The sequence below is a fragment of the Symphalangus syndactylus genome, chromosome 7 (genome assembly GCF_028878055.3).
Source record: "Symphalangus syndactylus isolate Jambi chromosome 7, NHGRI_mSymSyn1-v2.1_pri, whole genome shotgun sequence".
NCBI classification, from domain to species: domain Eukaryota; kingdom Metazoa; phylum Chordata; class Mammalia; order Primates; family Hylobatidae; genus Symphalangus; species Symphalangus syndactylus.
Window position 1 is genome coordinate 112,015,826 of NC_072429.2, and position 27,578 is coordinate 112,043,403.

Consider the following 27,578-nt stretch of genomic DNA (forward strand, 5'->3'; position numbering starts at 1 on the left):
AGATTTGGAATGTTCATGTCATGGCGGGTAGGTACAGGGACTTCAGACAGTTTTAGAGGTGAGGTTTATGCATTGACTTAACAGAATTCTTATTAAAAACAACCATTTGATTTTGCAAACAACTGAGCTTATCACTGGTATTTTCCTGCAATTCTGCAAATTCTTGATTACCTGAAAGTTAGTGAAGGCTATCTTTGACCATCAAAAGCCAGCCTTAAACCTAGAATTCTTGTTATTAAAAGAATTCCTGCTTGAAATATTTCATTTTTTTGTCTGAGCACTGAGAAATGCAAAAAGACCACCAGCCTGTTAATGAAAGTTTCCTCTCCAAATAATTTCAAAGTAGGTTATTTTCTAGTAAATTATTTTCACCCTTTTTGTCACGAAAGTGTTCCTTTGATTTCTAGCACAAGTTACAGTAATATGCAAATAATTCTTGGATAAGATGATATTGACAGTATATTCTTAACTATTTGTGTAAAACTATGCATAATTTTCATTATTCTAACTTTTGGCATTTTTTCCTCTATAGAAATAAAAATGATGCCTCATATTTAAAGTAGAAAAATATAAACCACTATCTTCCCAAGAAAACTTTTTCTTCCTTCAAAAATGGATATTGATAAAAATGTAGATATTCTCCACTCACTATATTTAAAGACACCATGTTTCCAGAAAATTTGTTTTTACCATTGACTTTAGAGTTTGATCTTCAGGTTCAACGTTTTCTCCAGACCCATGAAATACACTACTAAAAATTTTCTTCCAAAGTCAACCTTTCCAATTTGTTCTCTTTATGCTGCAAATACTTCAAACCTTCTATAATGTCTCCCTTCTCATTTTTTCCATTGAATAATTGATCTTTAAGGCTATACATGACTATAATTCCAAAGGCCATCTTGAATCATTGAGAAAACTAGAAATACAGGAAAATTATGTTCAGCAATTAATCAATTTAAGTATATTTTAGAGTGTCCCCACTTTGTATAAACTCCTGAAAATGTTAATTAGTATATTTTTCTAAGGTTTCTAAGAAGCAGTTGACTCTAGTGACTGTAAGCTTGTATTTTAGAGTATACAACTGAAAAAAAATTCATTCTGCTGCTTATTAGCAGTGTAGTATTGGGCAAGCTACTTTATTCCAATAAACTAGGGATAAGATGAGGTAAATACTAGGAATTATCCCATATTTATGTTCGGATATTTAATTGGGATAATGCTTGTAAAAGCTTACCACAGTTGCTGACATATGCCAAATATGATTTTTACCATAATTATTTTGATGATGAACCCACCCAAGGTTCATCTAATTATAAAAAAACTCATTCAGTGATAACTCTGGAGCTGGACTACCTGGAGTAAATCTCAGTGATTCCATTTATTGTTGTGTGACATTGGGCAGGTTACTTGCCTCTCCTGGTTCCTCACTGGCAAAATGTAGATGAAAACAGTACCTTCCCTTTAAGTCCTTGTCAAGTTTAAATAAGTTAATACAAGCACATCACTTAGAACAATGCCAAGCATTTAGCAAACTAGCTACTCTTGAGAAATATGACAGATCTGAGAATTAGAGAATTCTTTCACACACCACTCAGAGTTTTCTTCTTGACGCACCAAATTATTGATAGTTATAACAAACTTGGAGTATTTGGGATAAATGTAATATTTCTTCAAGTATATGCTATCATGTTCTACTAGGTTGTTTTTTTTTTGTTTTTTTTTTTTTTGCTAAGTTTATCATTGCTACGACTTTTGATCTTTTTGGATGTAGTATTAGTAAAGACTCATCACAAGCTATTTAAGGTCAATTTAAAAAAATTATGACCAAGAGAGGTGAGAGCATTGATGAAGATTCTCAATTAGGAGACAGAGAGAGAGAGAGAGAGAGACAGAGAAACACGTTTGTGTCTTTAGTAACTTATAATTACTGAGATTGAGTCAACTGACTTCCTTCCATAAACCCTGCCATCTTTTTTCGGTGCATTTCAAACGTATCTATCAGAAAGTATTGCACACATTTTATCATGTGAATTTTACTGTATTTCTTTACAAGTACTCTATATTCATTAAGGAAAATCTAAAACAAAACAAAAAACACCATTCTACAAATGCATGCTTTGCATTTCCCATATTGACAATTTTTTGTTTGATCCACTTATCCAATCCACAACAATAAGAATTTAACTCAAAATTTATGGCTCCTTCTATTTCCCAGAAAGGTAATATTAATTAGCACTGACTCTCAGTTTTAGCAAAACATGAAATTTACACAACTTTTATTATTTTTTATGCATTTAAAATGTATATATTATAATGTGGTATTTTCTTTATCAATTTCCTCCAGTCATTAGAGGGTTTGCACATACAATCTATGCCAATAAATAATACATAATCTTTGTGATATGTTCCATGAAAGATGAATCATAATCTGAAATAATTATAGAAAGTTTCTGAGGATCTATTCCATTACCAGTTTTGTTGACTTAAATATTTTTAAAAAATATATTAAGAAGAGATACATCTTACATAAAATACAAAGAGCACTGCAATTGGAGATTTTGAATAAAGCCTTATGATGGTGATGATTAAAGATGTTTGTATAAAGATACTACTATAGTTTCATCTAGACATTGTAAAATTGAGGAATGTGGAGAACCTTTTCAGAAAAGTTTTGATTCTGTTTTTAAGTCAATATTTTATTTACGAAGCTATTAGAGACAAGTGATTGGGAATATAACAATTACTTTTAAAAGATACATATAGCCATTAATTATTTCCATTGTGCCCAATATCACTTTCTTATAAAATTTTCACCACTGCCCTCTGAGACGATTTATTTGTGTTTATGCATGCATATATCCCAATACACCTGCTAAGTAACATAACACCTCAAAACATTATTTCTAATCATTTTAGGTTAAATAAAAGTACAATCTGTCTTCATTGGAACACATCATAAAGAAAACATTAACATGAGAATGCAGTGACATGGAACATACATGTGGTCATTTACCTAATTAATGAATTTAGACATGATTTATGGACTAATTTAGTGTTTTCGAATGATCATTATTTTCTTGTCACATGAAAAGCCATTCAGTCAATTATTATACTATTTTAAAATAATAATCATAGGCCATATTCTAACATTTAAATTGGAAAAATGGTTAAAATTAAATAATTACTTATACTGTTATAAGCTCTTTTACTCTATATGAAGTATTTTTTTAATTACCCATTTATATAATAAATATAAAATGATAAAATTTTCTACTTCACAATATTGAAAATAATTAAGGTTAATAAATACTAGTAAACATAATTATATAATAATGTCTTCACATATTTGAATGTTCTATTTTTCAACATTCTAGGGATACTTATGTGAGATTTTCTAATATGAGAAATGCCAATTTAATTATATTTTAGTAAACTCTAATAACTATATATTTTAGTTGTTAAAAACCATGGAAATATGACTTGAAGTTGCAATAAATGTTTTGCTGTCTATTATGTATCTGTTTTAAACATAAAAGTCTGCTATAATATATGTGACTTTCCCCATTATCTGTCAGGTAATATTATGGCATTAAAACAGAGTGATTAGATTAAAGTAACTCATCATAGTATTTCAATCATTTACCATTTTCATGATAACTATGATAGGACTTCATTGGGGGAATTAAAATTTTCTTTTTAACACTGCATTTAAGGACAGTTATTGGAAAATTGCATGTTTCTTTGAAAAGCTAATAAAGTTTCTATGTGAGAAGGAAAGCTAAGGTATTATGGATCCTAGATGGAAGAAATATAAAATACTGACTACTTTTGATAAGGCTAGTAGATAGTCTTTTTAATTTGGGATTCCTTTGAGAGCACTTCGTTTTCAGTTACACCATGGAAATAGACAAGAAACCACCATTGTCCTGGAAACCCAAGATGTTTGTTCCCCTACGAGTAGCCACCAGTGTATCAGATACTGAAAGGTTTAATAGAGAAATATGTTATTGACTGTACACAAAGTTATATGAAATCATCAATAAAGTCAGAGAGAGGGAATAAATTTTGTTTGAACTAGGTGTGTATTCTACACAAAAAACTAAAGGAAGTAAAATAAATATCAATAGACAAATGTCAATGAGTATTTTATAGTGAAAATAACAATAAAAGTACCTTCCTTGATTGATTTTCATTTTTCAAGGTTCTACTTCTACTTACTTCTAAGTAGAAGTTCTACTTACACATCACAGACAAGATTAGAATAATTGCATAATGTTTTTAAGCCAATATCCACTAGGTTTAGGAATTAGCATTTTACCATATTTTATAAATGTTAATGTGTCCCAGGTTTTGAATTAATAATGCCTAGTTTAAAACGATGTTTACAGTTTACTTTGTAATTATTATTTCTTTCTTTAGGGCACTCATATAACTCTGAAATTTGGGTACAATTTTGATGGAATAGAAGAATGATGGAAATAGTTTATTCTTATATGGTGTGTAGTTAGATGACAAGAATGTAAAACAAAAAATTTATAAGTTACTGAATTTCTGAAAGATAGAATATTGGCAAGCATAATATTAAATAGTCATGTTCATAAGTGCATAAACTAATTTATATTCAAGATATTCCAATACTATTTTGTAAATGATAAAAATTTAAGAAAATTAAATAATATATTTTTTATCATTAGATCAACAAAAATATACATAAAACAGAAGCATACTCTTAAACTATGTACTGATGGGGACATTTGGAAACTAAATATTATGAAGATAAAATTGTTTGTAAATGTAAATTGGACAATTATATGCAGAACCATAATCAATTATTTTTATTAGTCTTTGGGAACAAAAAATAATAGACAATTTACACACAAAAGTATCATTGATTTTGTGGAGAATTTGAAATATGCTTGTGAATGTGACAAAAATGTAATTTTTGAGGTAACATATGAGATGGCATGCTGTTAAACATAGTAGTTATATTAACAGTTGCCAGACAATTTTAGCAAGTTATGTTGGAGGTAATATTATTAGGTTGATGCAAAAGTAATTGAGGATTTGCCATTATTTTTTTAAAGGTGAAAACCTCTATTACTTTTGCACCAACCTAATAAAAAATGAACTAATATGTTAAAAATATGAAAACAGAGGAGGAAAAGAAGGTGAAGTGGTGGGAAAGTAGGGAGAAGAAAGAAGAAAAAAAAGATTTGCTAAATTTTTGTAACCTATCAACCAACCAACCAACCAAACAAACAAACTGTTCCAGCAGGCATTTTGCTTTAGAGTCCCACTTTAAATTCCTTCTAAACCCATTATCTTTGTGATGTTCCAATGTTAAATCACTGCAAGCATGACACACCTTCACTCTAGCTATGTTATATGCACGTGGGAAGAGATATAATTTTACTATTTATACTATGTAATATAGTTCTGAACATTATTATAACATCTATACTCTCATAGGTGAAACATTTTTATCTTCAGATAACCTCTTACCTGACCTTTAAGTATATATATATAATATATATTATATATATATATATATATATATCTGATTCCTATTTTACATGCCCACTTTCATATCTAATCCACATCTCAGGCATATGTCCAAAACCTGAATTTGGAGGTTAGAAATTGAGGAGTGGAGAGAAGCTATTACTCCTCCTTTCTCTCTTTCTTTCTCTTCATTTGCTTCTGGCAGCAACTGTGGAAGTGACTGTATTGCTTTGAGGATCCCTGCTTTGGTGGCAGCAGCCCTCTCTTTGTGGTTCTAGCAGTGGCCATATGATTCCCCATCTATAGGGTGAGCATCTGCTGATGGTCCTCCCCCATTCCTGTATCCACTAAGTGCCACAGTAGTGCATGGTACATGGCACGCACAGCAGTCAGTTTGTTTTGTATTCTGGGAAGCCCAATCCCTCGGTCTCACTCTCTAGCCATATTTTCTTTCTTTGGTAAATAACTCCTGAATCATTTCTTTTCCTTTGCCCGCTTTCATCTCTTCAATTCTTTGATAAAAAGTTCCAGACACTGTTGGTGGGATTGTAAACTAGTTCAACCATTGTGGAAGTCAGTGTGGCGATTCCTCAGGGATCTAGAACTAGAAATACCATTTGACCCAGCCATCCCATTACTGGGTATATACCCAAAGGACTATAAATCATGCTGCTATAAAGACACATGCACACGTATGTTTATTGCGGCACTATTCACTATAGCAAAGACTTGGAACCAACCCAAATGTCCAACAACGATAGACTGGATTAAGAAAATGTGGCACATATACACCATGGAATACTATGCAGCCATAAAAAATGATGAGTTCGTGTCCTTTGTAGGGACATGGATGAAACTGGAAAACATCATTCTCAGTAAACTATCGCAAGGACAAAAAACCAAACACCGCATGTTCTCACTCATAGGTGGGAATTGAACAATGAGAACTCATGGACACAGGAAGGGGAACATCACGCTCCGGGGACTGTTGTGGGGTGGGGGGAGGGGGGAGGGACAGCATTAGGAGATACACCTAATGCTAAATGACGAGTTACTGGGTGCAAGAAATCAACATGGCACATGGATACATATGTAACAAACCTGCACATTGTGCACATGTACCCTAAAACCCTAAAGTATAATAAAAAAAAAAAAAAAAAAAAGTTCCCTTTATTAAATTCTTTCTATTTGTTTTCCTAGTCATAGCCTGAAACAGAAATTAAGGAAGGTGGCTATTTATGGGTAGAAAATAATTTTCTCATTTTTCTCACCAAAGATGTAGGAAGAAAAATATATATAAGAAATAAAATTAATAGATAAATACTTTACATTCAGTTACAGTTAACTGAGTACTACCTTACTGATAATAAAATCAGATCACGGTTTAAGTGTTATTTTTCTTGAGTAAAAAATACATTTCCATAAATGATATTCTATCTCCATTGAAACTGGATCTATATCTAGGTAGTCTTAAATGAATTCTAAATGCTGTTTTACATCAGAACTCACGGTACTCTCTGAGCCATTAGATATGTCTTCTTGTTACCATGTATTACATTAAGAATTATATTGCCACATATATATGAGTCACTTAATTTAATTTTAGCTAATTAGGAACATCAAACTATCTTGAAAAGGAAATTCAAGGATGCTTTTAAAATTGAATTATTTATGTTAATGAAAAAATAGTTTGTCTGTTTTTATGTTAAATCAGCATAATTATTTTAACTCATCAAATAATATTAAGTGCTACCAGTTATTAAGTTTCTACTATGAATCAAACATTTAACATACATTATCTCATTATCTCCCATAACATATATGTCTATACATGACTTTATTTATATTATTCCATTTTGAAAATGAAGAAAACAAAGGCCTATGAGAATATAAATTTCTCATTAAAGGCCACATTGTTAGCAAATGGAAAAGTCAGAAATTAGGCCATTTTCTTTTTGCTGTTCTGCAAGGACTCTCAATTAGTTTTGCTAAATTTTTAATGAGTGTATCCAAATTATTCTGATGTAAGAAGTTAATGTGAATGCTCAAAATTAATCTATGGATCTGGCAATTAGAAAATCACCTTGTTCTGAGTAGCTTCAGTGAGGTGACAAATCTAAGTTATTGATTATTAATAGAAATAGGAAAAGAGGAAATATAGTAGCCCATATTGACTATCATTTTAAGCTATTTGACTGTGAAAAAAATATGTTATAGCATGACTGATATTCACCTTAATAAAGGACAATCCTAATTACAGACTTGCGGAAGGAGAAAATGAGGAACAGAATCATAATATCATAAAGAGTAACGCAGAGTCACAGAAGCCAAGATTTCAAGAGTATCCTCACTAATGATCATGTAAAACATCATGTGGGTGTCCTGTACTGAGTTAATGTTTTACACATTTAATCCACAAAACACTGTAAAAATGGCTGTGTTTTATATCCTTATTTTCCATACAGTTTACTTTTATTTTCATTTTATTTTTAATGGGTACATAGCAGGTGCATATATTTATGGGGTACATGATGTATTTTGAAACAAGCACATAATAAGTCACAATCACATCATGATAAATGGGACATTCATCACCCCAAGCATTTATCATTTCTTTATGTTACAAACATCCCAATTATACTCTTTTAGTTATTTTAAAATGCACAATAAATTATTGTTGACTGTAATCACCCTGTTATGTAGAAAGGTTAAGTGGTTTGCTCAATCCTATTTGTTTAGTGGAAGAACTATAATTCAAAAGAGGTTTTCGTCTGACTCCAAAATTCATGTTCTTTCTACTAATTTAATAATATTGCCATCACAATTTACATATAATATGAAGGTGAAGAAAAGAGAGACAGAGTTAAGTATTAGAAGAACAAAATGTCTTCCCATCAAAGAACATTAACATAAAAAATAATACTGTTTTAAAATATTAACTATCTAAAGGTAGAGCAGAAAGAATGATATAAAATAAAGTTAAAAATTCAGCAATAGGCCAATTTAGTGGATTGGAAAATATGTGAGTTTAAAATAGAATAGCAGAAAACTAGGGCCAGAGTGTTAGCTCATGCCTCTAATCCTCACACTTTGCGAGGCCCAGGTGGGTGAATTGCCTAAGCTTAGGAGTTCAAGACCAGCCTGAGTTCTAGTGTGATTGCATTGTGGTCTGAGAGTGTGGCGATTCCTCAGGGATCCAGAACTAGAAATACCATTTGACCCAGCCATCCCATTACTGGGTATATACCCAAAGGATTATAAATCATGCTGCTATAAAGACACATGCACATGTATGTTTATTGTGGCACTATTCACAATAACAAAGACCTGGAACCAACCCAAATGTCCAACAATGGTAGACTGGATTAAGAATGGCACATATACACCATGGAATACTACGCAGCCATAAAAAAGGATGAGTTCATGTCATTTGTAGGGACATGGATGAAGCTGGAAACCATCATTCTCAGCAAACTATCGCAACGACAAAAAACCAAACATTGCGTGTTCTCACTCATAGGTAGGAGTTGAACAATGAGAACACCTGGACACAGGAAGGAGGACATCACACACCGGGGCCTGTTGTGGGGTGGGGGGAGAGGGGAGGGATAACATTATGAATTATACCTAATATAAATGACGAGTTAATGGGTGCAGCACACCAACATGGCACATGTATACATATGTAACAAACCTGCACGTTGTGCACATGTACCCTAGAACTTAAAGTATAATAATAATAATAATAATAATAATAATAAAAGAACAGCCTGGGCAACATGGTGAAACCCCATCTCTACTAAAATACAAAAAATTAGCTGGTTGAGGTGGCACATGCCTGTAGTCCCAGCTACTCAGGAAGCTAACACACCAGAAGAGAATTGCTTGAACCCAGGAGGCAGAGGTTGCAGTGAGTCAAGATTGTGCCACTGCACACCAGCCCAGGCAACACAGCGAGACTCTGTCTCAAAAAAACCCAACCAACCAACCAAACAAACAAACAAAACAGAAAGAGAGCTTTTGAAACTCCCAAATAAAATATTTGTTGAAAGTAAATGTGTGACCAGATTCTAGAAGGGATTTTCATGAGAAGAACAATAGAATTGACTCGAATACGGCAATTAGTGTCCCATGAATGTTATGTTATCAGATATAGAGAATACCAAAAAGCTGGCAGAGAGAAACTGTCTTTCCTCCTTCTGTTTCTTGGTTAGAAAACACACAATCTCTACAAGTCAGAAGACCAGCCAACATTGTCTCTAATTCGTAGTTCCAAATAGTTGCCCCATCACGAAAACCATTTTTCTGTATTCTATCAAATACGAACTTCCAGAAAACAACTAGATAAAAAAATTGAGTGGCTTCAAGTTGCATCCTTGTAAACACAATCAAAAAAATACAGCATTTATAGAAGGTGGTAATAAGCAGATACAGGGTCATGCTACTTTCTCATAAAGTTAAACACAATGTTATTTGTGCTTGTCCTTTCTTGTATGCTATAAGAAAAGCATATCAATGCTTGATCAGAAAAAGCAAAACATTTTATGTTAAAATATTGTGTTATTTGTATATATTGAATTGTTTTATTAAGTTAATATATTAAACTAAAGAAAAGAATTTCCACGTATCTATTATGAAATTAGGTGCTAGAAATATAGATAAGATACTCTATTAGGTCTCAATACCTATTGTAAAACTATAGTGTTTAAGTCAGTACAGTATTTGTTAAAGGGTAAACATACTAGAATCTGGTCACACATTAACTGTCAATATACACTGTCAGTATTATGAATGAAAATATTTTACTTGGAATTTGATGGAAACTTTGGAATTTCATGTTAGAAATTGTTCATAGAAAACATCAAAGTTAACCACGAGAACTGAAATATGAAAAATTTACCTAACAATTTGATGCAATAGTAAATCAGATGGGAACAATAAATTATTCCAATTAATCATACCAAGAAAATATTTAGTTTAATCTGGACAAATTAGTGAAATAAAAATGCTATTTTATTTAAACTAGTAGTCATTTCTGATCCACTCATTAGGCAAATATTACTGAATATTTATATCATAATAGTATTATGTTAAGTATCAGACATACAAAGACAAATATAGCTGCCCCTAACCAAAAAGATTCATAGTCTATTCAGCCTATTCAACACCAAGAGCTGGTCATATTAAGCAGTTATATATTTACTTTTTGTATACTTTTTGATAAAGAAACACATTTTAATTTCAAACAACTACAGACTTTTTACCAGGATGGAAATTTAAGTCATTGTTTTATGTAACATGCACCTGAGTGACACATTTACTTACTCCGAAATCTTGTAGAAAAATATCAAATTTCGGCCGGGCACGGTGGCTCACGCTTGTAATCCCAGCACTTTGGGAGGCCGAGGTGGGCGGATCACGAGGTCAGGAGATCGAGACCACAGTGAAACCCCGTCTCTACTAAAAATACAAAAAATTAGCCGGGTGTGGTGGCGGGCGCCTGTAGTCCCAGCTACTCAGAGAGGCTGTGGCAGAAGAATGGCGTGAACCCGGGAGGCAGAGCTTGCAGTGAGCCGAGATGGCGCCACTGCACTCCAGCCTGGGTGACAGTGCGAGAATCCGTCTCAAAAAACAAAAAACAAAAAAAAAAAAAAGAAAAATATCAAATTTCTGCTTTTATTAAAACACCAATTTAGATGTGATTAAGCAGAACAGACAATATGTAACAAACTAAAATTTGTTGATATATAGTAAAGCCGGATATATTTAATCAATAGGCTTTGATACAACACACAGTTAAGTACAATATTAGCTGTGTGAACTTGCACAATGTCAAATAATGGAGAATAATAAGAGCAACTAGAAGGTATAAAAATAAGGTTAAAACTATAATTAAAATTTAGTTTTTAAATGGGATGTGGGAAGATATGATAAGAATATAGTTAGGTTGGTGTTGAAAAATAAAAATGAATATTTTATGTGAAAAATTTTCCCCCATGATTTTTATTTATTCTGGATATTAATCCTGCTAGGTTTCTCTCAAAACATATTTTGAAAATACTTACATATTTTAACCTAAATAAGGTTTTTTTTCTAGAATAACAAGACATTGATATAATAATAGTGGGATTCATTTTATAACATTTATCAACACTTCAACTGTAAATTGATATAATCATATTCAACATTTTATTTTCATTATTGGCCTCGAAATTAAGAAGCAGATCAATTTGTTAAATCTGTTTCATAATAAAAATTCCTTTTAAACTTATAATCAGCAAGTATTTTATTGAGCATCAATTATGAATTAATCAAGACAGTAGGTACTCATCATTTAATGCAATATCTCGCTTATTTTAATATTCTCCTATCATTCAAAGACAAGAGAAGAAAACCTCAAAATAACAGAGGAAGGTCTGTTTGTAATAGCTTCTTTTTGGAAGGTGGAGAGCTGATGGAGGAGAGCTTGGAGAGACTAGTTCCATGTTTGGTAAAATCCAAAGGACATAGCAGAGATGAAAAACTCACAAAGCAGAGTTCAAGGTCTGGCTAGAGATGAGGGTCACAGAAAGGATAGCAAACAGTAGAGACTGAGGAACAGGAAGGTAAGAAGGAGCGAGATCCCTGGAGCAGCTATCTGCACACAATGCCTATATCAAAACATTGTGTCCATGGATTGTTTATATTTGTTGAAGGAAGACAGGAGTAAAAAAAATTTTTCACTGAATATTTTCTTATTGAATACATATTAATTTTTATACTGTAGTCTAACAGTTGCTATTGGGAATAGTACTGCAGTGAATATACCTGTGCAGGTATCATTTTTATAGAATGATTGTTTATAGAATTTTCCTTTGAGTGGATATAGAATTTATTGTCCTTTCTTGTATGCTATAAGAAAATGTATTTCTTATAATTGTGTCCAGAGGCAGCAAGCTAGGACATATAATTTATTAAGTTGTCATTTCTAGGATTCCTTAAAATGTACACCTTAATTCTTCTTCACTTTAATGCTCAAATACAACAAAATGAACTTAGACTCCTTCACATCTTCGGGAAGAATCACAGATCTAAATATAAAGCTAACACTCTAAACAAAATCTATTATCTTCAGAAGAAAATACAGGGTATCTTTTCATCTTTGGATAAGCAAATATTTATTGTACTAAAAGAAAGCACTGACAAAATATAATATTAATAATTTGGACTTTGTTAAAATTAGAAACCTTAACTCATGCAAAGATGACGTAAGAAAATGAAAGAGCAAGTAACAGACTGGAAGAAAATAATTGCAATGCATATATTTGTCAAATAAATGCTATAAAGATTGCAAAGATCCTTATAATTTATATATCAAGACTAAGCAAACAACCCAATTAAAAAATAGACAAAATATTTGAACAAACTCTTCATAAATAAATAGTTGATAAGCACATGCTCAATATTATTAGGCATCACAGAAGTGCAAAATAATACCACAATAAATGCTGACAACCTCAAATGTCAACAAAGTTGTGGAGCATTTAGAATTCTCATACAGCGATGGTGAAGTACAAAATGCATACGCAGCTTAAAAAAGCTATTTGGCAGTTTTTTTATGATATTAAATCTTTATCTACCTAATAACCAAACATTTTGACTCATTCTCATTTCACAGAATGAGAGCTTTAAAAAGTTCATTTTACCCATGGCTATAGAGTGTTTCTCTATTTTATAACTTTATGTATGTTTGCAATAGATTGCAATTTTTTGTGTTCTAAGTTCTGTTTCATACTTAGGGAGTTTATTCTCAACATATTACAAAATTTTGCTATTATTTACAATATAATAGATATTGTGATTTTTCTTTTTTTTTTTTTTTTTTTGAGACGGAGTCTCACTCCTTCGCCCAGGCTGGAGTGCAGTGGCGCGATCTCGCCTCACTGCAAGCTCTGCCTCCCGGGTTCACGCCATACTCCTGCCTCAGCCTCCCCAGTAGCTGGGACTACAGGCGCCCGCCACCATGCCCGGCTAATTTTTTGTATTTTTAGTAAAGACGGGCTTTCACCGTGTTAGCCAGGATAGTCTCGATCTCCTGACCTTGTGATCCGCCCCCCTTGGCCTCCCAAAGTGCTGGGATTACAGGCATGAGCCACCGCGCCTGGCCCATTTAAGCTTTTTTATGTATACAATCATAGATCTGTAATGAATTATAATTTGGTATATTGTTCAATATTTAGAACTCATATGTCTGTATCTGTATCATTTTATTTTGATAATTTATGCTTTTTAATGATGTGATAGCTCATACTTCCTTTCTTTGTCTTTTATTTTAATGGCATAGAAGTTATAATTATTGTTTCCAACCCCATATAAGTGAAATTTACCACCTGTAGACCCTCTTTAAGGAGAAGTTAAAGATAGCCACAAAGTTTATATATGCATCTGGATGTTATTTAAAGAAATTAAGAGATAGTCTTTCATCAACCACCATATTAAAATCAGCTTTCAATTTCTTTACTGCAGATTTTTTGTTTGTTTGTTTTCTTTTGCTTTGTTTTTAGAGACAGTGTCTGGCTCTGTCACCCAGACTGGAGTGCAGTGGCGCAGTCTCTGCTCACTGCAACCTCCACCTCCTGGGTTCAAGCGATCCTCCCACCTCAGCCTCCAGAGTAGCGGGGATTACAGGCACAGGCCACCACACCCAGCTACTTTTTCTGTATTTTTTGTAGAGATGGGGTTTCACCATGTTGCCCAGGCTGGTCTCAAACTCCTGAGCTCAAGCCATCGGCCTCCCAAAGCTGTTTCTTTTTTTAATGATTTTATTTTAATTTCAACTTTTATCTTGGATTCAGAGAATATATGTGCAGATCCATTACATGGGTATACTGCATGATGCCAAGTCCTACGACGTGAAAGATCCTATCACCCAGATGTAAGCATAGTACATGACAGTTTTTCAGCCTTTGCTTCCCTTTCTCCCTCCCCACACTATTAGTCCCCAGTGTCTATTGTTGCCATCTTTATGTCCATGAGTACCCAATGTTTAGCTCCCACTTATAAGTGAGAACACGTGGTATTTACTTTATTATCATCTGCCTTCTCCTTAAGATTTTGTGTTATGTTAACACTTACACTTATATTTGATTTTATCATTACCTATCCTTTCGCTTTTAACATTTCTAATCCATGGACATTTATATAACTCAGGAAAGTGAAGTTTATATTGCAGTCATTACTACATCATGACTATGACCTTGTGATAATTTTTCCTGTTTTTAAATCACAACTTTGGAAATAATTTATTTAGAAATAATACTTATTTATTTACCTATCACAATATCCAAAAATTAAGCTTTGGATATTGTGATAGATTTTGTCAGTTGCCTGGCCCTCAGCCTTCTCCATGCTGTTTTCCACAACTGAGGTTGAAAATGAAAGCTGTTTTTCTAGAATACTGTTGACCAGTGGATGGTGATGTCAGGCTGTTCTGGCCAATGATATAGGAGAACAATCCTTCTAAGGACTTTTGGGAAAGCTTTTGATTTACTGATGAACTGCATAACAACAAACTTCTTGTTATATAAGAAAAATAAATTTTTTGTTTAAGCTACAGTAAGTCAGGATTTCTGTTACAGCCAAACATCTAAAACGATAGGCCATATCAAAGTAGCAATGAGGAGACCACAGTAACATGTCAGGAGTCACACTAAATAACAGTTATTTTTTATTTATTTAAAAAATAACTACGCTACTACGTTGGTTATTTAGAAATAATCATTCTCTTCCACTTTGAGAAAAGATTATCATTCCATAACATTTCATATGTATTAAGGTTGTACATGTTAAAAATTAGGAAAAGGAATTTAAAAATGAGTATTTATAAAACATCTGGCTTCTTGACTTTCTAACATTGAAAGAAATGAAATGAATCTTTAAATGGACAATGTATACCATATAAAAATTTTAAAATTCTTCACTTATTTGTGCAGAAAAAAACAGCTAAGATTTAACAGGAAACCAACAAGCTAAGAAATATTTTTGTCACAAAAAAGGAAACATTTACATGTTTAAGAATAAATGAATTATGTAAATCATCAAGAAAAATACTGATACATAGACAAAAAATAAATTTACAGGAGAAAATCAGAGTGGTTATCAAACACGAGAACATGTTAAATATCTATAAAAATCAGATATATGTAGATAATCAGATTAAGAATAAAAGATGTAAGTCTGGGAAGACTGAGAGGTAATGAAGTATAGTTTTCTAGCTGTAATAATATTCATTGATATAAGATTCTGGAAAGCATATTAGTAATATAAAGAATATTATTTGCTTCTGACCTAGCCATCCTGTTTCTACCAAGAACCAATCTAAAATATAGAAAATATATATTCATAACGATGCTAACATGTGAATTAATTATAAAAGAAAAAACAAAAATATAATAGAATGATAATTACATAAATTGTATCCACAGGATTAAATATTTGTGTAAATTAATGCTTACATAAAATGATTAAATATACTTAACAAATTCAATAAATTGATGTTTACAAAGATTCTAATCACACATTAGATATGTATATTATAATGTAGAGAGATTATTAAGGACACACAATATCATATATTGAATGATCCTGTGTGAATATATCTGTCTCTGCCTCATTAAATAATAGGTGATTTTTACTTGTTGGTATAAGTTTATTATTGGGAAAATATAATATTAATGTAAAATGAACAAGGCTTAGAATAACCTTTATGTGTCCAGCAATGTTGCCTTAAATGCATCAGCACTTGTTCTAAGACAAAGTTATGATTAAAAAGAAATTATCTAATGGTGCTTTGCCAATATCAATTCTCTTTTAATAAAAAATAACTTACAGAAAAACAAGTAATATCATTAATAATTGGAGGCTTATAGTTTTTAAAATATGAAATTCTGGTTATGAATCCCAATGTGTTTGTTTATACAAGCAAGAATGACAAGACCCACAAACCATTTTCTTTTCCGACATTATTGCAAGACAAGTGTAGGAAGCCATTTTTTAAAAAATCTATTGGAGCTCATGAAAAGTAAAAAATATATATATCAATTTCTGGAAGAAAGAGAACAGCAAACACACCATAAAGACATGCATTAAGTGAGAATATGATCCAATATGAGAGAAACAAAACCCAAGAAAACAGTGAGTCAAACAGCCAGACGCAAACATGAATCAAACTCTGCCAGCAGCAGTTTCAACTTCTAATCAAACAGCAGATTTTGTATATAAACACAGTCTGGAACGGGCTGTAGGTTACATACTAATTTTTTTCTTTCCAGTCTTGCTAACTAAAATCAGCTATAACATGAGCTACAGTACTTCTTGAAGCACAAAAACCAATAGATGCGTTAAATGCTTACAGTGAGCAAAACATTAGACTCTAAAGACTATATTATAACATAGACTACGTTAGAATATAGTCTTGTCATTTTGCTTGTATAAATAGAGTACACGCTTGAATATAGTCTATAAAATAAATAGGAAAAATAAATTGGTAACTTACCTTTCGGTTTATATTTGTATATTTTACACCTGTTTGAAAATATACCTTTTATTATTATTTCTCTTACTAAATTTTATCCAATACTGCTAAGAAAAAATAGATTTTTATTTATATATCAATACGTAAACCTTGGAGATTATGTCTAACTACATAGAATTACATATATCGAAGAGCTTCAGATATAAACTGAAACAAATCTGAATTGCAATGATACTTCTGCCTTTTGCCACTTTCAACAATTTTACTTGGGCAATCAATTCAAGCCTCATTTTATCAGTTGTAAAATGATGATGATAATAATAGTAATTATTTTACATTGTTTGGATACAAGAGAAGTCAAATATCATAATGAACACAAAATAGCACAGTGACAGGTGCAGAGGAATCATTCAATAAATGTTAAGGGTTAGAGTCATTGAGCTTTCATTATATTGTGTTCCCCATAAAATCTCTGTGAATTAAGTGCTATTATTCCCAATTTACAGATTAGGAAAGAAAGAATGAGAACAATAAATTTATTTTCCTAACTTCTCAGTTTTTTAACTTCCCAGAGGCCACAGTTCTTTAGAAAAGCAGGGAAGAGGAAAAATAAAAATGTGTTTTCTCATTTTCAAGACAATCTAGAGAGAATAGGTACATGTACAAGCATTACTATCAGGGAATTGATACTTTGAAACTAACAGGTAATATTAAAAGTAGTGTTTTTATATATTTAGGAAAATTATATCCCACACATTGCCAGTGTAAAAAATTGTATTTCTACTTATAGGTATTATTTGGCATTAGCAAAAAACACCAGCTTTTAATGACAGTGGCAATGATGATCAAACATCAGACGTGCGTACCATAATGTATATTTATAAAATAGGTGATTATTGTATGAGTTACAATGTAAAAGTTTATGTATGAGTTTACAACGTAAAAGGAAAAAGAAAAGAGGAAGTCAAATTGTCCCTGTTTGCAGATGACATGATTGTATATCTAGAAAACCCCATTGTCTCAGCCCAAAATCTCCTTAAGCTGATTAGCAACTTCAGCAAAGTCTCAGGATACAAAATTAATGTACAAAAATCACAAGCATTCTTGTACACCAATAACAGACAAACAGAGAGCCAAATCATGAGTGAACTCCCATTCACAATTGCTTCAAAGAGAATAAAATACCTAGGAATCCAACTTACAAGGGATGTGAAGGACCTCTTCAAGGAGAACTACAAACCACTGCTCAATGAAATAAAAGAGGATACAAACAAATGGAAGAACATTCCATGCTCATGGGTTGGAAGAATCAATAACGTGAAAATGGCCATACTGCCCAAGGTAATTTATAGATTCAATGCCATCCCCATCAAGCTACCAATGACTTTCTTCACAGAATTGGAAAAAAACTACTTTAAAGTTCATATGGAACCAAAAAAGAGCCCGCATCGCCAAGTCAATCCTAAGCCAAAAGAACAAAGCTGGAGGCATCACGCTACCTGACTTTAAACTATACTACAAGGCTACAGTAACCAAAACAGCATTGTACTGGTACCACAACAGAGACATAGATCAATGGAACAGAACAGAGCCCTCAGAAATGATGCCGCATAGCTACAACTATCTGATCTTTGACAAACCTGACAAAAAGAAGAAATGGGGAAAGGATTCCCTATTTAATAAATGGTGCTGGGAAAACTGGCTAGCCATATGTAGAAAGCTGCAACTGGATCCCTTCCTTACACCTTATACAAAAATTAATTCAAGATGGATTAAAGACTTATATGTTAGACCTAAAACCATTAAAATCCTACAAGAAAACCTAGGCAATACCATTCAGGACATAGGCGTGGGCAAGGACTTCATGTCTAAAACACCAAAAGCAATGGCAACAAAAGCCAAAATCGACAAATGGGATCTCATTAAACTAAAGAGCTTCTGCACAGCAAAAGAAACTATCATCAGAGTGAACAGGCAACCTACACAATGGGAGAAAATTTTTGCAACCTACTCATCTGACAATGAACTCAAACAAATTTACAAGAAAAAAACAAACAACCCCATCAAAAAGTGGGCAGAGGACATGAACAGACACTTCTCAAAAGAAGACATTTATGCAGCCAAAAAACACATGAAGAAATGCTCCTCATCACTGGCCATCAGAGAAATGCAAATCAAAACCACAGTGAGATACCATCTCACACCAGTTAGAATGGCCATCATTAAAAAATCAGGAAACAACAGGTGCTGGAGAGGATGTGGACAAATAGGAACACTTTTACACTGTTGGTGGGACTGTAAACTAGTTCAACCATTGTGGAAGTCAGTGTGGCAATTCCTCAGGGATCTAGAACTAGAAATACCATTTGACCCAGCCATCCCATTACTGGGTATATACCCAAAGGACTATAAATCATGCTGCTATAAAGACACATGCACACGTATGTTTATTGCGGCACTATTCACAATAGCAAAGACTTGGAACCAACCCAAATGTCCAACAACGATAGACTGGATTAAGAAAATGTGGCACATATACACCATGGAATACTATGCAGCCATAAAAAATGATGAGTTCGTGTCCTTTGTAGGGACATGGATGAAACTGGAAAACATCATTCTCAGTAAACTTTCGCAAGGACAAAAAACCAAACACCGCATGTTCTCACTCATAGGTGGGAATTGAACAATGAGAACTCATGGACACAGGAAGGGGAACATCACGCTCTGGGGACTGTTGTGGGGTGGGGGGAGGGGGGAGGGACAGCATTAGGAGATACACCTAATGCTAAATGACGAGTTAATGGGTGCAGGAAATCAACATGGCACATGGATACATATGTAACAAACCTGCACATTGTGCACATGTACCCTAAAACCCTAAAGTATAATAAAAAAAAAAAAAAAGAAAAAAAGAAAAAGAGATCAGATTTACTCGGTAAACGAGTATAGAGGAAAAAAGGAAATAAAGAAAAATAGAATCTTAGCTGTAATCAATCTAGTAACCTTGTTTTTGCACAACAAAGTTTGTGAAACAACTCAGGCATTTTTAAATGTCATCTGACTGGAAGCAGTTCGATGTGCTCTAATGGGATTTTGTAGTCATGCAGCAGGTTCATACGCATTTTCTCATAATACCTGCAGAAGAGTATAATGAGATGGCTAGAACCGGCCTTATTACCATCTCTCAGTTTAAACAGAGGTAGCGTGGATTGCTCAAAAAGCTGGTGAGCAACAAACCTAACACCCTAATGTAATAAATCTCATCTCCAGATCTACCATTTTCCCCACTACATTATGTTTTTCATTGCCAAAACTTGAGGAAAATAAACACTAATTTTTTCTTTTTTCTTTTTTTTTGAGACGGAGTCTTGCTCTGTCACCCAGGCTGGAGTGCAGTGGCGCGACCTCGGCTCACTGCAAGCTCTGCCTCCCAGGTTCACGCCATTCTCCTACCTCAGCCTCCCCAGTAGCTGGGACTACAGGCGCCCGCCACCACACTCGGCTAATTTTTTGTATGTTTAGTAGAGAAGGGGTTTCACTGAAACACTAAATTTTTACTTAAAATTGAAAAAAATATAAATGCAAAGGAATATGAAGACCGATGAAACTGTAAAAAGTTAGCACTGATAATCTGCTTCTTGTACATTAGGAAGGCAAGAACATGTTATCAACTATTAGAAAGTAATAGCATCAGAGAATCATAACTCAAACATAGCCAAGTATGTAAAGAGTCTTTAATTCCTACATGTTATCTTCTTAGAATATTTTAAATTACAAGTTTAAAAAAGCTTATGGCACTTAAAGAAAAGTATACAAACACTGTCATAAATCTAGGACTAAATAAAATGTGCAATTCTTGGAATGTTGAAACTTTTAGTTGAATTATAGTTGATTTACAATTAAAATAAGTTTCTGGTAAGACCTCAAAAATACTTCTAATTTTACATAACCTCTTTGCCAAGAGGAAATTCTGAAGAACCAGAAGAACTACCTTAAAAATAGTCAGAGTGCTAGTTAATTTTTACATCTTTTTAATCAATGAGCTTCAAAAAACACTTTTATTTGTAGAGGCAAAAATATAAATGTCCCCGTTTTTGACAAGAAAGTATGTAGTTTTCAGATATTTAGATTTTATAAACTACACACATTATCAGAAATTAATTTATTCTACTATCCATGAATGCTGACTTAAAGTGTTTTTGCATAGTGTTGTATATTAAAATTCAGCATATTATCACTGAAATATACCTTATATAGTATGTTTTACTTTATCAAAAGTTATATCCATAATGAATGAAACCTTGAGATAATGATTTTTAAAAACAAAATACCTTTAGCCACTATAAAGAGATCACCACTCAATATGCATTCACCTTTGTGAGACATAGTATTAATGTACTAGCAGTATGACATCAGAGACACCAAGCTAATTTGCTCATGGGGTGATATATTTCCAAATAAATAATAATTAGATGGTGAATACAACTTTATTATAATTGCATCACAAAGGTTAAGCATCTTTTGTAAAATAAACTACTTTTACCCAGAAAATATTTTTTCTCCAGTCTTCCACTCAAAACACACTAACCTTGTCCTAAAGTTTGTAGGATGAGGATGTCCATCATATAATGATAAGTAGTCGTATTCTTCTTCTAGAGCAAATGACTGAAAAACAATTTGTATTCTATTTCGTTCTTCTGCTATTATTACCCACGTACAGTTTGCACCATTTGGATATCCATATGGAAAACCAGGGCTTTCTATAGTGCCATTAAGTCCTTTTAAAGTTCCACCACATGTATAAATAAATCCTGCAACAAAAGACAAATAAACAAACATTAATATTATATAAATCAAGAACAATCCAGGAGATAATATTATTTTGAAAGTCTATTGCATTTCCAAGACCAAAGTTAGCAATAATTTTATAAATGGCAGTTTAAGAGCTGGGCACTATATACAAATATATATGTAAAATATAAGAAACAAAATAATAGAAGATTTATCATTTATAATACATACTGAGGCAAATAATTATAAAGCAGTTGATGAAATAAAATTATCTTCATACATCTGATTCATTATCCATTACAGGTTCCTATAGACAAACACAATCCTAGAACACGGTATCTTTCCTCAAAGAGTTTTAAATCTCATTGTGGAAGCTCATAAACAACATTGACATTTTAAAGATCTTTGTCTGCATTTTGGGTCCCAAAGAATTAACTCCATTTTTTCTTGGCAACACATACTAGCTTTTTTTGACATATTCAGATCTCTACCCTGTAGCTCACATGCTTTAGGAAAATGTCTCACCCTGATTATAGAAGAAGAATTTTTTTAATTCTATGAAATGGCTCTACCTTTCATTAAAATATTTAGTCCATGATGAACTACATCAGAGTGAATCCGAAGGTCAGGACAAAAATACGTTAAATAAATGGATCTTGGACAACTGACAGCACCCATCTTAAGAACTTCTGTATTTGTTCCATGGAAAGTCTAAGTTACTGATAGCATGAGTCCTGGAGATACCTAGAAAACTTACTATATTTCTTCAGCAATTTGTCTCTTCAAATATACATATATATATATATATATATATCAGGCATATATATTAAATATATATCTCAAATATATATATCAAATATATATTAAATATATATCAAATGTATATCAAATGTATATTAAATATATATCAAATATATATATTAAATATAAATATATTTTTTGAGACAGAATTTTCTTCTGTCACCCAGGCTGTAGTGCAGTGGCGAGATGTCGGCTCACTGCAACCTCTGCCTCCTGGGTTCAAGCGATTCTCTAGCCTCAACCTCCTGAGTAGCTGGAATTACAGACGTGCACCACCACGCCGGGCTAATTTTTGTATTTGTAGTTGAGACGGGGTTTCACCATGTTGGCCAGGCTGCTCTTGAACTCCTGACCTCAGGTGATCCACCCGCCTCGGTTTCCCGAAGTGCTGAGATTACAGGCGTGAGCCACCATGCCTGGCCTCTTCAAATATATAATATTCTGTAGCATATTCTGTAATGTAAAAACCTAAGATTAATACAACAGTAAGTGAAGATGGTCCCATTATTTATGTAGACTGCATGCTAATAAAACTTGCATTTAGAAGCGGTTAAACAGGATCAGAAGTACTCATGAGAACCTCTTCACCCAGATGTTATTATCTTTATACGTGAGTCCTACAGGAAGCTGAAGTGCCAGAAAGCTGTAAATCAGAGATATCAAGCTAATTTGAGGGAGAGAACTTGATACTACCCAAAGCATCTATGTTTGGAACTGGCATAGAAATGCAAGAAATTTGGGGCTCCTCTCTTTGGGAAGAAATGAATATATTTTATATAAGTATGGATACTTTTTAAAAGTAAGAGGACTGCTGAATAGAAGTCCTCAGAAGCCAGAGTTGTAGATTGTGGCAGATAGTGGTTGATTTGGGATGTTGTACATTTATTCCACATTCTTTTCACAATAGCACCTTGTTTTTGCCAGGGAAGCCACTTCTCTATCAAACAGCTATATACTTTTTTTGTTTTGTTTTTTGGTTTTTTTTTGAGATGGAATCTTGCTCTGTCGCCCAGGCTATAGTGTGGTGGCATGATCTCGGCTCACTGCAACCTCCGCCTCCTGGGTTCAAGTGATTCTCCTGCCTCAGCCTCCCGAGTAGCTGGGATTACAGGCATACGCCACCACACCCAGCTAATTTTTGTACTTTTAGTAGAGACGGGGTTTCACCACATTGGCAAGGCTGATTTCGAACTCCTGACCTAAAGTAAAACACCGGCCTCGGCCTCCCAAAATTCTGGGATTACAGGAGTGAGCCACTGGACAGGCCAAAACAGCTACATACTTTGGAGCAGCTGACTCTGCTGACTCCAGTGATGAGAAATGTGGTTCAGGGCTTGGTTGACCAATATAATCCTATCCTCTGAGCAAAATTTACTACAGGGATCTTTTCCTATATCTCACCATATGGCAAAGTCTTAAGCCTGGGATATTTGGTATGTTTATGTGCTATAAAGCATAGTTCTTGTTATCATTTTGCCTCTTTGAAAATTGACCAAGAAGTTGGATCAGGTAGAAAAGGTTTAAAAAAAAAAATCAATATTTGTGTATATTCAGATAATTTTGCTCATGCACCAAAAGTCAAATAGGGCATTTTATGATTTTCAAAAATAAATAAATAACTAAAAGGTCTCTTTTTAAATTGCTTCTTGCAGAGCAATTACTTTGAAGCCTTAGGTTAATTAGCTATCACCCATTTCTATTAGTTTTCTGCCTGAACAGCTTCCAATTTGAACTTTATAACTAAAGGCAAGCATGAATCCCTTCAGCTACAATCTGATCTATGGGCTGTTTTATATACTCTCCAGCCCCATAACCCTGATAGTTTTAGAAAAAGGACATATGTCTTAAAATAACCTGCTCAGTTTTGTCCACTCATTCTTCAAGGGCCTGCTGATTCATGCATTTCAAGTACTTTTATTTTTAGACAAATTAGGAATTACACCTATATTTAAACTTCCTTATCTGTATTGTTCTTTTTATTTTTGTTTTTGTTTATCACGAAGTTAGATTAAACATAGCATTATTCTCTATAATAAAGTACATTTTTTCCAAAAAGGAGGTTTAAGTTTTTTTACTTTAAAAATCTGAAAATCAGAAGTAAACATTATAAAGCAAAATATCCTCCCTCATTCATTTATGCTTCACACGGTTGGTCATTTTTAACAGCACAGTGTTTTTCTTACTAGGCCTTTCCTAGGCACAAGCAGATATCCATTCTATATTATTTTTCAAGTGGTGTCAGTCATATTATGCATATTTTTCTGAATTGTTATATCTATTTAAAAAAATCACTGGCATTCTTCTGGGTACAGATGTAGACTCCTACTACATTCTTCTCTGAAAGACTTCATAGCTATGCAGCATATAGTATGCCTATAATATAATTTATTTTACCATTCTCCTAATGATAACTTCATTTTTATGGTTACAAAGGTCTAATGAGCAACTCTGTAAAAACAACTTTGTACACATATCCTTGTACAAAGTATATATCTTTTGTGCACAAAAGGCATATATCCTTGTGCACTTGCTTGATACCTCCTAAGGTGGAATCCTAGAAATGAGGTTGCTGAAAATTTATATAGATACAGTGAAACCATACTTAATAAATATGAAAATTTATGTTTCTGTCACCATTGTTGAAGTGTTTTTCACCCTCAACCCTAATTCTGGCAACATTAGATATTTTTGAAAGGCAAATTTTGTTTTTCACTTTTGCTTTCTAAGAAATTTTATCATGTTTATTTGAAATTTGCAACTTGATGCCGTGGAATACATACAGAGTAAAGTGGTTACCATAGTGAAATAGATTACTGTAGCTATCATCTCACATAGTTACTTTTTTGTGTGACAAGAGCAGCTAAAATATACTTATTTAACAAAAATCCTTACAATTTCATTAACTTTACTCCTAATGTGGTACATCAGGCCTCTAAATTTGTTCATCCTACATATCTACTATATGACCTATAGCTCCCCACTTTCTCTTCCCTTTACTCCTGCTAACCTATGGAAATCACTGTTTTCATTGACTATCTGTGTGTACTTAAGCTTTTTAAAAAAATATATTCCACATATAAGTGATATCTTCCAATATTTTTATTTTTGTGCCTGGCTTATTTCACTTAGCGTAATGTCCTCTAAGTGTTCTAAGTCCATCCAGGTTGTAGCACATGGTGGGATTTCCTTTTTTAAGGCTGAATAAGATTTGTGTGTGTGTGTGTGTGTGTGTGTGTGTATATAAAATATATTCCATTGTGTATATATAAAAAGGGATCTATATTCCCTTTTTAAGGCTGAATAAAATTCCATTTTGTGTGTTAGTATGTATGTATATACATTTCATTTTCTTTATCAATTTATCTCTCACTGTGTATCTAAGCTGTTTCCACATTTTGACTATTGTGAATAATGCTGCAAAAAACATGGGAGTGCAGATATTTTTACATGGTGGTTATTGTATCTCATTTTGGTATATACCTGGAAGAGGAGTTGCTGGGTCATATAGTGGTTTTATTAATATAATATTTTTAATTTATTTAGGAACCTCCATACAGTTTTTTCATAATGGCTGTACTAATTTACATTCCCGCCAATAGTGTACTAGGGTTTCCTTTTCTCCACATCCCTGACAACATTTGTCATCTCATCTTTTTGATAATAATCATACTTACGGGAGTAAGGCAATATCTTATAGTGGTTTAAATTTGCGTTTCTTTAAAGATTAATGATGTTGAGCATCTTTTCATATAACTTTTTGCCATTTTTATATCTTCTTGGGAGAAATGCCTGTTCAGGTCTTTTGCCCATTTTTAAAATCAGGTTATTGTTTTTTCTGCTATTGAGTTATAAGAATTCTTTATAATTCTGGATATATTAACCCCTTAACAAAAGTGTGGTTTGAAAATATTTTCCATAGCCCATAAGTTGCCTATTATTTTGTTGATTGTTTCCTTTATTGTTCCTAAGGTTTTTAGTTTAATGTTGTTCTGTTTATTTAGTTTTTGTAGCTTGAGCTTTTTGGAGTGGTATCAAAATTAATTTCCAAAGCCAATGTCAAGAAGCTAAAAGGCAAATTTTGCAAGGCAAAAAAAAGTTATCATACTATCATACTATTTTCTTTTGCATTTCTCTGATAACTATTAAGTACTTACTCTTGTAATTGCTATTGTAATTTTGCTGATTACTATTGTGATTCACTTGGAACCTATATTTGCCTTTGTAAATACATTTCTAAATGAAACAGCTTTGGTTATTCTTGCTCATTGTTTTCATAAATTCACAATTCCTTATTGTTCTTTATAGTACATGTGGAACATCGACCTCCTTTTTCTCATCTCCTCTGATGATTGTTTTCCTATATTCATTCATCTATTCATCACATATTTCATGCCTTAAGGGTAAAACGATACAAAGAACATTGTCCCAGCTTGTCTTCTGGCAGCTGACAATCTAAAACATGAGATAGCAGGACATTTAGGCCATTGCTATGAAATACAGAAAGTATTATGATTTGGGTGTGCACACTTTGCTATGAGAACATATAGAAGTAAAACTAAATCTAAATTAAGTCAGTATGATGTATATGGAAAACTCCCCTCAAAAACTGGCATTGCAACTTTTTCATAGATTCATGTTTTACAATTTCTAAATGCCATATATTATGTTTTTCAGACCTTATCTTTTAATGTACACTTGAAATTAACAGTGTATTTACACTTGAAAGGTAACTAAATTTTCTATGACTTGGGTCTCACTGTCATCATATCTAGGAAGTAACTAACTTGCTTTTGATTTTACAAGATCACAGACGGAAAGGACTTGCCTTGTGTCAGGTGAGACTTTGGACTATGGACTTTTGAGTTAATGCTGAAATGACTTAAGACTTTGGGAGACTGTTGGGAAGGCATGATTGGTTTTGAAATATGAGGACATAGTATTTGGGAGGCGCCAGAGGCAGAATAACATG

General features: G+C 32.9%; 1 protein-coding gene across 3 annotated transcripts in view; it reads right to left on the reverse strand.

The window, feature by feature from the left end:
• The window catches only part of CSMD3 (CUB and Sushi multiple domains 3), a 1,218,611-nt gene that overhangs the window by 1,069,412 nt on the left and 121,621 nt on the right, over window positions 1-27,578 (reverse strand). For all 3 annotated transcript variants that reach the window (XM_055287089.2, XM_055287087.2, XM_055287086.2), the window contains exon 2: window positions 21,606-21,828. In XM_055287089.2, the coding sequence (XP_055143064.1) occupies window positions 21,606-21,828 (223 nt within the window). The remainder of the gene's footprint in view (window positions 1-21,605; window positions 21,829-27,578) is intronic.